This window comes from Notamacropus eugenii, chromosome 4 (assembly GCF_028372415.1).
Source record: "Notamacropus eugenii isolate mMacEug1 chromosome 4, mMacEug1.pri_v2, whole genome shotgun sequence".
NCBI lineage: Eukaryota > Metazoa > Chordata > Mammalia > Diprotodontia > Macropodidae > Notamacropus > Notamacropus eugenii.
Window position 1 is genome coordinate 134,748,092 of NC_092875.1, and position 12,876 is coordinate 134,760,967.

General features: G+C 34.8%; 1 protein-coding gene across 3 annotated transcripts in view; it reads left to right on the forward strand.

Moving 5' to 3' along the window:
- Window positions 1-12,876, forward strand: part of CSMD3 (CUB and Sushi multiple domains 3) — a 1,632,969-nt gene that overhangs the window by 1,085,274 nt on the left and 534,819 nt on the right. For all 3 annotated transcript variants that reach the window (XM_072603249.1, XM_072603250.1, XM_072603251.1), the window contains one exon: window positions 4,997-5,185. In XM_072603249.1, the coding sequence (XP_072459350.1) occupies window positions 4,997-5,185 (189 nt within the window). The remainder of the gene's footprint in view (window positions 1-4,996; window positions 5,186-12,876) is intronic.

The following is a 12,876-nucleotide window of genomic DNA, read 5'->3' on the forward strand; positions in this document are numbered from 1 at the left end:
ATCTTTTCTTTTCCAGGCAAAATAATCTCACTTTATTTAAATAACCCTCATGTGGCACTATCTTTAAATAACTGATCTCTCTCCCCCCTCACTAGATAAGAAAAAGACCTTCCCAATCTGTCATTAAGAACTTCATCCTTTGGCTTTCAGAATATTCTTGTAGATTATCTTGATTGCACCATCCCCTAGAAGAAGACATCGTTGATTCAACGTTTTCCAGAAATTCCTAAGGAATTTGCCCTTTAGATGAAGTTTGATTTCTTTATCTATTGTACTATACTGGTGCTTTGGTGCTGCCATCTTTGGCCACCAAATGGTAAAACATCTTTAGCCCCAACTATCATAATCCCTTGTACTGAGGTTTCTTTTCCTGAGTAGCTGTTGCAAGTATCCCCAGCTGTCTGAAAATTTTGTCTTATTTAATTCTCATAATTCAATGCCCATTTTGGATTTCTAAAATGAAAACAAAATACTTTCTTCTAACATTCCACTGAGAGAGTTGGGGTAAAATGTATAATGAAGAACCAACAAATATATCACACCATTTCAGCTTAGTTGTGAGGTTATTCTCCTTTTCTGGCTTCTCAGACTGTTGACTTAGTTGCCCTTAGTGAACTCAAAAGAGCTGTCACGGCAGAGTTCTTTAATGCTCTGTAATACAGCTTTACAGTCTAAATATGCCTTGTGTTACACATTTATTAATCACAAATACACAGATAGTGCCACCAGGCATAATAAGGTTGTGGTAACACAAAGAGGTAATTATTTACTTTGTGAAAGATTATATAGGGTTTATTTTCTATGATATTCCTTAAAATGATTAAATTCCCTAGTAAATTAAATTTTGATTTACAGTACATTTTTTTATCAGAAATAGATCTATATGAGGTTGTTCTAGATGATTTAACTGAAGCAATAATTCTGAAAGCTGGAAGAGATTCCAGCATCTCTCTGATTCAACCCATACATAAAAGGAATCTCAGCCATAGCATATCTGACAAATGGATCTCTAAAGTCTGTGATTATGCCATTGTACTGAGAAAAGATTCTGATGTTATTTTATATACATACGTTTGTATGTATATACACACTTACACACATACATTTACTCTAGCATCGCTATATGAACATAAATATGTCACCTAATTGATATGTCAATAACAATATTTTTAACAAGCATTTAATAAAACTTCATTATTTTCCAGGCATTGCTATGCACCAGTAATACAAAGAAAAAGCTAAAAGCTAACAGATCAGTCTCTGCTAATTCTAATGAGTTTTAATGAGAATACTATCTCAGCAATTAATATTATATTTGTTTAAAAATTAAATTGTTCATTTGTTAAAATGTAGAAAATAATGACAGGAAGAATATCAGAGAGAAGGAAAAAAATTAATCTTCTTAATAGGAAAGAAATATCTAGCTCTCCCACCTCTGTCTCTATACATAGCTGCCTTTCTTCTCCCTTCCTTCATTCTAACATACACACAGTCTTCCTCTGCTACTAAATTGCAAGCTGGTATATGTCTAATAAGCGGCTTACACAAACATGCACTAAATGTACATGACACATTTTAAAATTTAAACTGCATATTATCAACATATTTCCATCACTTTCTTTAGTCCAGACAATCCAGACAACAAACAAAACTTAGAAAATAAAGAGCACCTCAGACACTGAGTTGTAGAGTTTGCAGATTTCAGAGAGGTAAATGGTAAAGTGAAAAATTTACCAACTGGCTCTAGTAGGAGCTGGTTCCACAGCATAGTCCTGCTGCTGCCTCTCTCTATTCTGCATTATGGTGTCTGAGAGGCATTTAGGAGTGTTGGTGTAGGTCTAGGTAGTATCTTGTGCTGTTTCTGAGCCTCAACCTACCTCAAGCTTTGGTATATAATCCTTTTGTGTCCAGTAATGGACTCTTTGCTCACCTACTCTATTCTAGAAATATTGGTTAAGTTTAAAATCCGTTACACCAGATATCATTTTTAGTGACTCTCATGAGAATAACTGCAGGATTTTCAGAGTGATCAGCCACACACTTCATCAAGCATCCCTTCTTGTGATGCCAACAGCTTTGGAGGGAAAGTCCACTTTGCAGTGAATGACCCAGTGCTAGCCCTTCAATATCCCAATCTTCTAACCTTCACAGAAGATTCTCTTTTTCTTATGTTAATGAAAAAGTTAGATTAGTCTACCTACTTATTAGAAATATTTTCCATTTTTCCATTTTCTCACAAAATTTCCCAAGCAAAAGACTATTATACACACATATGATATATATGTATATGTCTATATATATATGCATGTATGCATGTATATGTATGTATATATACGCACATATTTAAGTTTGTATATGTATGTATACAACTATACATACATATATACACAACATATATTTATACACATATGTGTATATATTTTCTCAGTTTTCAAATTTTATTGCATTTACTTATCTGTTCATATGTATTCTCAGAGTAGAAAGTAAGCTGCCTGAAAGTAGGGACTAGTTTCTTTTTTTTTCTTTTTTGTCTTTGTATCCTCACAGCCTTGCCTAGAATAAGCACTTAATATATAGATTTACAAGGTATAAATACGTGTATGTGATGTTTGTGTATGTTTTGAAGTTATATTTCATTGGTCAAGTGCTACTTGAAACATGATTTCAATTTTGACTGGTCAATATCTGTGATCAAAAATATAAAAGGAGAAAAAACAGGAACTAAATGCATTTTCCCTAATACATATACATATATATATGTGTATATATATACATGTATACATACATGCATGCATACACACATATATAAATGTAATATTTTTACCTCTAGTTTTAGAAAATGATATATAAAGATTTGTGTATGTGTTATCAAACTAAAGAGAGTTCATCATTGAGGCCATAGGGATAATGAATATATCTTGATAATAATTAACTGATCAATACACTGAGGTTGAATGGGACAATGGCTCTCATCAATTCTTATCTTTTAAAAGATTATCATTATCAGTAATAACAATTCCTAGTTAAATAGTCCTTTATGGTTTACAAAGCACTTTACTTACTATAGCTTTATAAAAAAGGTGGCAAAAGTATTGTGAATCCCATTATATGGATGAAGAAAGTAAGCATCTAGGAGATCAAGTGCCTTATTAAAAAGCATATGGCTATTAAATAGCAGAATCTGGACTTAATCCTAGGTCTCTTGTAGTTGAATAGAGTGCTGGGATTAGAGTCAGGAAAATCTGAGTTCAAATCCTGCCTCAGATACTTGTGACCATGGGCAAGTCACTTAACTTCTGTTTGCTTCAGTTTCCTCATCTGTAAAATGAGGAAGATAATAGCACCCACATCCAAGGATTATTGTGATGATCAAGTGAGATAATAAATATAAAGCACTCAGTATAGTAAGTGCTATATAAGTATTTGTTATTATTATTATGTATTTCTACATCATCACTTTTTCCAATGTATCAAGTTTTCTGCTGTGAAAATATCCCTTATTCACTGCTTAAAGCGGTTATGTACTGGTATATGATTTCATATATTTCTTCTTGGATTCTTTAGGTAATGAAGTATATCCATTTTATCATTACAGTTTCCCCCCCACAAGTTACATAGAATGTAATAAATATACACTCTCTGTGTAATTTATGGCAATTTAGCTTTAACCATTTTCTGTGAAAATGATTAATTATTGCTTACCTAAGGAAATGAAGATTTTCCGTTTTATATTTTCATTTTTCAATAAAAACATGATTATGTTAAATTGCCCTATTGAAAAATAGAGCTAAAATATGTAGTTTGAATGCTTACATAAAACTTTGATTTTTCAAGTTCCCCTTTCGCTTTTTCAATAGGTTCTTAATGAAAATAAAGATTTATATTTTTGCTTCAGTGAACTTGGAGTGTTTAAATATTTATTCTACTCTTTTTAACAATATGAAATATGGCTATTTATCCTTACAAATCTGTCATGTAGAAAGAACATGGAAAAGTCTTCTGAAATCTCTTGTCAGTGTCAGTAATTAAAGTCGAGTATGAATGTGAGAAGACAATTTTCACCTCTAGGGTGAAGGCAGTTATGGTTCATTAGTGTGCATAAGTCCATAATACCTGGATGCTGAGGGTTAGTAGATGTATAAAAATTGCTACCAGAACAAGTGAAGTTATCATGACTAGATTAGGACATGGGTTATTTAGGGATTTGACCAAGAAACTGCAGGAAGTCAGAGACAGAAAGGCTGTATAACAGGAATTCTTAACCTTTGTGTATATGAACATATATATATACATATATATATATATGTATATCTTTTAATAATATTATTTCAATATAATTGGTTTGTGTTATGGCTCAGTGTATTTTATTTTATTCATTTTTTTTCTGAGAAGGCATTAATATGCTTCAACAGACTTCACAAAGGGTACATGACCAAAAAAAAATCCTGCTCTATAATAAGAGATTGGACAAAAGAATAATCAAAAGTTGAAGTTCAAACAGTGAATCTTTAGAAACTGAAGAGATAGAATAACATGCAGAGGGAAAACATTGCCACAAGAGGAAATTTGGAGGTTTTCTCATTCTTAGTGCTCTCTCCATCCTCAAATTTTAATGCATTTACTTAACCTATTTATATGCATCCCCAAAGTAGAAAGTAAGCTGCTTGATAACCAGTAGGGATTAGTTTTCTTTTTTTTTTTCTTTTTGTTTCCTCAGTGCTCAACACGGTGCCTTGCATGTAGTAGGCACTTAGTAAACATTGGTAGAAATGAATTATTCTCAAAATCATGCCTTTGCTTTTGGATTTTTCTGGTCTTCCTATTTAATATGAGTAAAACACAGTCAGTAAGTACACTGATCTAGTTGAATGCAGTGGGAACTAATGTGAAAGGCATCCTTAGCAATGACAAGTGAGCAAATCATAGCACCTTTCTTGGTTATGCATTGATATGAAAATACATATACATATACGTATTTTGTTTCTTTGTTTTCTAGGTGTTACAGTTAACACATATTCTTGTTTGGATCCTGGCATACCAGTACATGGACGGCGTTATGGTCATGATTTCTCCATAGGTTCCACTGTGTCATTTAGTTGTGATCCAGGATATAGATTAAGCCATGAAGAACCTCTTCTTTGTGAAAAAAACCATTGGTGGAGTCATCCACTCCCAACTTGTGATGGTAAAAATGAATGAACTCATAATACCTTTGTGAATGTGCATTGTAGGATCCATAGCAGACATATAGTTAATATTTGTTAAATGGGTTTGGAATACTCAGTTCAAGCATCACCTCTCACATAAAATTTTGTCTAATCCTTTTAGCTTGTAGCATCTCCCCCTAAAAAAAAAAATCACATTAAATTATTTTGTATTACATACATATTACTCATGTGTGTATTTATGTGTATGTATTTGTATATATGTATGTACACACATAGATAGCTACATACATACATACATACAAAAGATCAAGCACTATTTTCTTTCTGAATTTTATAGTATTTAAGCACTTTAATGTTTTGTATACATTGGTCACCTAATAAATGCTTTTGACTTGTCATGGGGAAATTAATGTTTCATTTCACTTAAATGCCCTAGTTTATATAAAAACATGATTAAAAAGTGAAGTTTAGTGTAGTTTAAAATGGTCTATAAAAGGCACAGCTAAGTGGCACAGTATATAGAGTGTCAGGCCTGAAGTCAGGAAGACTCATCGTCCTGAGTTCAAATCTAGGCTCAGATACTTACTGTGTAACCCTGGGCAAGTCACTTAACCTTGTTTACCTCAGTTCCTCATTTGTAAAATGAGTCAGAGAAGGAAATGCAAACTACTCCAGTATCTTTCATAAGAAAATCAGGTCATGAAGAGTTGGAAATGACTGGACAACAGCAACACTCTAAATTGTTATAAATGTTAATGCTGAAGTAATGCTTCTTTATTTCTTCAATATTGTATGGTATCATTACCGTGAGTATTTTCTCAACTACTCAGATGCCCTTTTTCCCCCTCCCTCCCTTCTGAGCCTTACTGGTCAATCTTCAGGAGTTGTTGTGGTCAAAACAAATGAACAAATAAATCATTCAGGATGGAAACCTTCTGGAAGGAGAATAATGAAAAGACAAAAATGCTATCTCTGACCAGTAATTTTAACCCAGATCTAAACTGCGAGAAGTTCAAGTGTGTTTCCTTTCTGGAAGTGGCCAGACCATGCTTACTACTAAGTAACCTGCTAATATAGTTATTCTAAAAAGTCCCATATGTATTTTATTTCTTTTTTAATGGTGAATGAAACTAAGTTCTTTTTCAGTTTCCAGCATCTCCATATTCAGTCCATCTTTTGCATTAGTATTAAAGTAATATTCCTAATGTACGTACTTGATTATACCATCCCTTGCTCACAAGGATTCTGTATGGCTTCTAGCACTGATTTCTAAACATTTTTGATATTGCATTCCAGAAAAGATTATTATATCAATTACAAATATACTCATATAAAGAGGTTTTTGAAAGTCTTAGTGTGGTTTTAAGCTTTAATTGCTTAATTATGTACTAAGATTTTAGACCACCTCATATCGTATTGATAAATATGTATATGAGAAAAACTGCAAAAAGGAGATATTTTTAAAAACAAGGTAAAAAGAAATAATATTTGTTTTTAAAGTCAATATAGAGCTCTTAGAATGTCTTGAGTAAGGTATTAATAACATGGTTAGATTTACCTTTTAGGAAATATATTTTGACATATTTGTGGTGGTTATATTAGAAAGAACAGAGACCTAATTCAGACAGACCAATTAAAAAGCCTTTACAATAATCTAGGGAAGAAATGATAGATGTCTGAAATAGAATGGTATATACTTGAGCAGATAGAAAGACACACATGTGGAAAATGAAGATGGAATTGCAGAATTTACTAATTGATTGGAAATGTAGAGTGAAGGAGATTAAGTACACAAAGATGACATCAATATGGTTGAAGGATCATGGTGCCTTAAGAACTAATAAGAGAGATTTAAAACAGAGGTAGGTTGGGTGGGTGAGATATAATATAATGAGATGTATGATGCAGACGACAACCCATCCATGTGTGCTGATTCTTTGTGAACTGTCAAGGTTTTTTGGATCTTATTCTACTGTGTAGTATTTTAGCTGTATTTCTCTGAAAACTTAAAAAGAATGTTATCTTTGCCTTCTTTAAGTCATTGATAAAAATTTCAGACAGAGCAGGACCATGGGCAGAGTCCAAAAACAATATATCAGAAGTTTTCCTTCAGGAAGGCATTAATACATTAATAAACATTTTTGGATCTAAATCAGTTAACCCATCATGAACCCAGCAATCCACATTTTTCCATGCTCTACACAAAAGTAGTACGCACAAAAATTGTCAGTCACTCAGTTGAAATTCATAGATACTAAGTTCATGACATTATACTAATCTTTTTGTCATAAAATATGAGCACTGGAAGAGACTCCTGAGATCATCTGACCATAGAGGCATAATTTTACAGTTAGAAAGATAACAGAAATGAAACATTTCAATTTCTTCATTTAAATGATAAGATAACTGAAGCCGCATGATTTTTCCAAGGTCACACAAGGATTAGGTGGCATTCAAACTGGGGTCATCTAAATACAGATTAGTATTCTCTCCACTGTAGCACATTACTTTTCAGTCCAACCCACACTTTAACAGGAATTCTCTTGCAGGAGAGGCATAAAAAACATAACTGGTGGGTGACAGTGGTCCCCAACACTCCAGAGTATGGCCTGAAACAGATTAAAATGTACTAGGGAAATATTTAATAAAATAAATAAACATACAATAGGACATAGATAATGTAATATGTTTTTTTTTAACTTATTTAGATCAGGGATCCTTATACACATTTATATTTGAGTTTGATGCCATTGTATTGTAGTACCCCTAACAAGTGGTTACCCAGCACTCACTTAAATAATTCAGTCCTGGGGACCTCCATATTTTCTAAGGTAGCCAATTCCAATTTGGAACAGTTCTTGTTTTTAGGAAGCTCTGTATTACATGATGCCTTTGTTTGCTTCTTACCATTTTCACCACATGTATTTAGGTTGCATAAGGGTTAGAGGAATCTGCAGGGGACTTGAGTTCAATTCTGGCTTAAGCCATTTGCTTACTTGGTGTGTGACCCTGAGCAAGACATTTAACCTTTGTCATTCCAGTTCTGTCAACTGTAAAATGGGCATAATTTTGCTGACATCATTATGGTGTTGTGATAATAAAACGAGATAATATTCTTAAAACACTTTGAAAAATGTAAAGCTTTGTAAGTGTTAGCTATTAGTTATTTCATCATTTGCTATTTCAGATTTTTTTCATCCTACTGCCCTCTCTGGTCAAGCAGTGTAATTTTAATCCTTCTTCTATGGGATGACCCTTTAAATACTTGAGGATAGCTGTCATCCCTTTTCTAGGGCAAAAATTCCATTTTCTTCAATTAAACTTCATATGACATCATCTCCTGACCTTTCAGCATTATGAATGTGGACATTTGTATATGTTCTACTTTATGAAATATAGCACCTAGAACTGAAAAAAAAATCCCTATGCTTGAAAATAGAAGAAAAAGTGGGTCTATAACCTCTTTTCTTTTGGATACTAGATTTCTCTTAGTGAAGTCAAAGATATCCTTAGTTTGTTTCTTTTAATAAATAAATAAATGTTGCACTGCTCATATCAAATTTGCAGTCCACTATAACTCCCATCTCTGTTTCAGACAAATTGTGTAGCCACAACTCTTTTATCTCTTACTTTTGAAATTGATTCTGGGTGACCTATGTATTAGACGTTCAGTGTATGTTCTTGTTTGTTTTATCTAATGCTATCCAGTATTCTGTCCTAACTGAACTTTTTAGGTCCTGACACTATAGTCCAGTGTGCCAGTGAGGACTCTCTCCCTACTAAGTTTTATGTCACCTATATTTTTGACAAACATCCACCTATGCCTTTGTTCAAGTCAATTGATAAACAATGATGACTCCTACAGTGCCAATGATGGATCTCTATTCTACTCCACTAGGAAATTCCCCCCAAATTATGATAGATTTTGATCAGGTGTTGAGTCAGGGAGTTCAACCTTATCTTTATATGAATGAAGAAACTAAGGCCCACCAATATCACACAGCAGCTAATAAATATTGAGGCAAGGTTTGAATATAGGTCTTCTTATATCCATGTCCCACATTCTATCAAGCTACCTTTCAATGTTGACTTTAAGTCAGTATGATAGATATAACACGAGTCTAGTACTTGGAGTCAAGAAAGGGCTAGTTTTTAATCCCCATTTGATTCTTACTTATTGTCAAGGCCCTTAACTTTCTGTATCACCAAGGCAATATTCACAGCACTAATGGCAACTATGAATATACCAACATAGTTTTGAATCACAAAGCATAACAAACTTTCCATATAGAAGGCAGAAAAAAAAAAAAACCTTTATTCAGACACCAAAAAGCCAAATTCATCATACTAACAAGGCAATCTATCATAGTAACCAAGAAGTCTATAAACACTATCAGACCTTCCCACAAATGAACACCCTCAGGCAAAATGCCCTTCTCTCATCCACAGCCAACTACTTGCTTTCTGTGTCCTTCCCAGCTCTGACTCCGTTGACTCACTTCCTGCTCCACCCCTTCCTGCTCCATCCATTCAGCAAACTCTGGCCCCCCATATGTGACTTGGGCTTCCATGTGATTTAAGCAGGTCATATGGGCCTATTAATGAATGGGAAAGATTTAAATTACCATTACTTTCAGCCCCAAGATTTTTTGTATTCATTACATAGGTCAATGGGGCAACTGCTATCAACAGAACTGTAACAGGGATAACAGAAAATAAGATATAAAATAAAATCCTGGACAACTAGTATCAACAGAACTTTACAACAATTTAATAGGGGTCACATAAAATAAATGCATAAAACAATATCTTAGGGTAAGGCTTGAGCACAAGTACCCTTTCATTCCCCCTTCAACAAATGGGGTCCAAAATCTTGGGGTAAGGGGTGAAAGTCTCTTCTTCTAAAGTTACTTCCTGCTGAAATTGGATGTAGAACTGCCCCTGACCCAAGAAGTCACATTCTAGAACTACATTCTTTAGCTGGCATCTGGAGCTTGGTCAACACCAGATCCAGGGGTGACACATTACAGTGGTGAACAGGGGGTGACTTCTGGCTGAAGTGATCAGGCATCAGCAGATGGAGGATGCTAAGCCTGAAGGAAACAAATCTAGCAGATAAGTTTAACAAACAAAAAGCCAAAAAGAAACAAGGAGAGAAACCCGAAGGAGGGTAGATATAGGATTAGCTGTGCTTCTGGAGTTCATGAACCCATAGCCTTATTCATGTTGTTTGCTGTTTTCTAATGTACAGTTTTGGGGTCATTATTCTCACTGGAGGTATACTTTCTTTAATCTGATCTGGGGCCTAATTTCCTATTCTCTCTGGGGTGTGCCGCACTTGGATGGAATCTTTCAGGAGGATCTAGAGGGTGAGTTCTTATTTCCCTGATCGCTCTAATATCAAGTCCCTTTTCTCGATACATTTTGTATGTAGTTCATTAGTTGGAATGCCATCTATGCTTCCAAAATCTACTACTCCTGCTCTCATTAGAGCACTAAGAAATTCTTTTGTCAATCTGTTCTGACTTTGAATCCACTGACTATGTATTCTTCTCTCAAGGAAATTTAACTTTTTCCATGATTCTCACCATTCAAGATACCAAAAATTCTCCCATCCTTCGGGTCAACCAACTCAAAATATCTGTGACCTCCTGCTGAGTAAAATCCTCAATTACCTTCCCCAAAACTGTGTGGCCTCCCCGATTCTCCTGCTTTGACCTTAGTGTTGGGTGTGTTCTGCTTAAGAAGCCTCCCACACATCTTACTGGCAAATATTTAGGCCCTAATCAGGCCTCTTGTTCCTTTTCTACTACTTTCTGTGAGCTAAACTACCAACATCTCTTTCTTCTACCACCTGAGCCTTTCTAGCTTGCTCTTCTAAAGAAGAGTTTGAATGCTGCACCATAGAAAGCTTCTCATGCAAACCAGCCAACTCCCTTTCCATCTGAGCTTTCTCTTTGAGCAACTTGTCTCTGTTTTTACACATAAGGCAATAGATTGTTAGCAGGGCCCAGTCTCTGCTACATACTTATTCCAGTTCTTTCCCCGGTTCTCTTGGTATTCCTAGCAAATATTTTTCTAAATCTCTGGGTCTTCCCTTCTGTAGCCTCGGTTCGCAGTTTTCACAGAGTCTTGTCTTTTTAGCCCATTCTCTTGCTCAGGAGGAATAAGGTAAATCCTCCCACCCTGGGATATCCTTTTGTTCCTCTAAAGTCTTTTTGTTTCTAAATAGAGGTCTGATATTTCACGATCCCATCCTTGTCACCATTTGTAGCACCAATGCAATATTCACAGCACCTATGGCAGCCATGAATATTCCACTTCAATTCTGCACCATGAAATAGACAGAACCAAAACATTTATTCAAACACAAAACCAAATCTTGACTCCAGAAAGCCAAATCTATCATAGCAGCAAAGAAATCTATACAGAGTAACAATGCAGAGGGCACTATCATCTTCAAGCCTTCCCTCTGTTAGGTTTCCCACAAACCAGCTCCCTTAAAGAGAGCACAAATAGGATCCCTTAAACAAAATGGCCTTCTTACACTCACAGACAGCTGCCTGCATGCCTTCATCCTTCTCAGCTCTGACTGCCCTCTGATCAACTTCTTCTAGCTCTTCCTTTTCCTGTCTCACCCTTCCTGCTTCACCCCTTCCTGTTCCATGTGACTTGACTCATGTGACTCAGCCTTCCATGTGACTTGATGGATGGGAAAGATCTTTCCATTAAGAGGCAAAATTACATTAATAATCAAAATATGCATTATAAATGCACTTTCTGAGCCTCAGATCATAGAATGTGGTTGTGGGTCTCCAAAGGCCCCAAACAGATCAAGCTAATATAGGTAGTCCAAGTGGTGTAATGTTCCCATGGTTGAGAGTTGTTTATTTTATGTTATCTCCCCCCCCAAAAAAATTAAACAGAAATAGCTCGTAACTTTTATGATTTGAAAAATTGAATTTTTTATAGCTCTGCTTTAGGCAGCATTTGAAAGCTTAAAAAAAATCAGGACTAAGAGAGCTTAAGAATCACCTCTGTCCAAGTGCTGTGAATATTCCTCTATACCAAAAGATTTTAGGCTTTGTTGTGTCATAGACTCAATTTGTAGTATGGAGAAGTAAATGAACCCTTTCTCATAATCCTAACTTTTAATAATTGAAGGAAATTTTAGCTTTCAGATAGAAATTAGAAAAATAAAAATGCATTTTTTCCCATATAAGTTTACAGTTCTTCTGAAATCCATGGACTCCATATTAAGAACCAATGCTCTTTACCAACTGTGACAATGAAATCAAGTCAGGTCTCTTCAAATAATGTTTAAAGGGCTTTGGTGGTCACTTTCTTCCCATTTAGAAATATACACACATGCATCCACAGAAAAGTATAAATTCTTCAAAATGTCAGCACACAAAAAATAACCTTGACATTTTCTACTATGCCACATATTTATGTACCAAAAATGTACATGTAATAATTTAAATGTTTTTTGGCTGCTTTGTGACATATGACATAAATGATAGAAAAATATAGGTCTAAGACTAACAAAAAAGTTTATTTTCACTTGCTCTTTTCATATCATAGACCTAGAGGGGAAGGGAAATTGCAGGTCATTAAGCCCCAAACCCCTCTTTTACAGAGGAGGAAACTGAGACACAGAGAGGCTTACTTACTTTCTGCTGCCTAAGGATGACCTTGAACCCATATC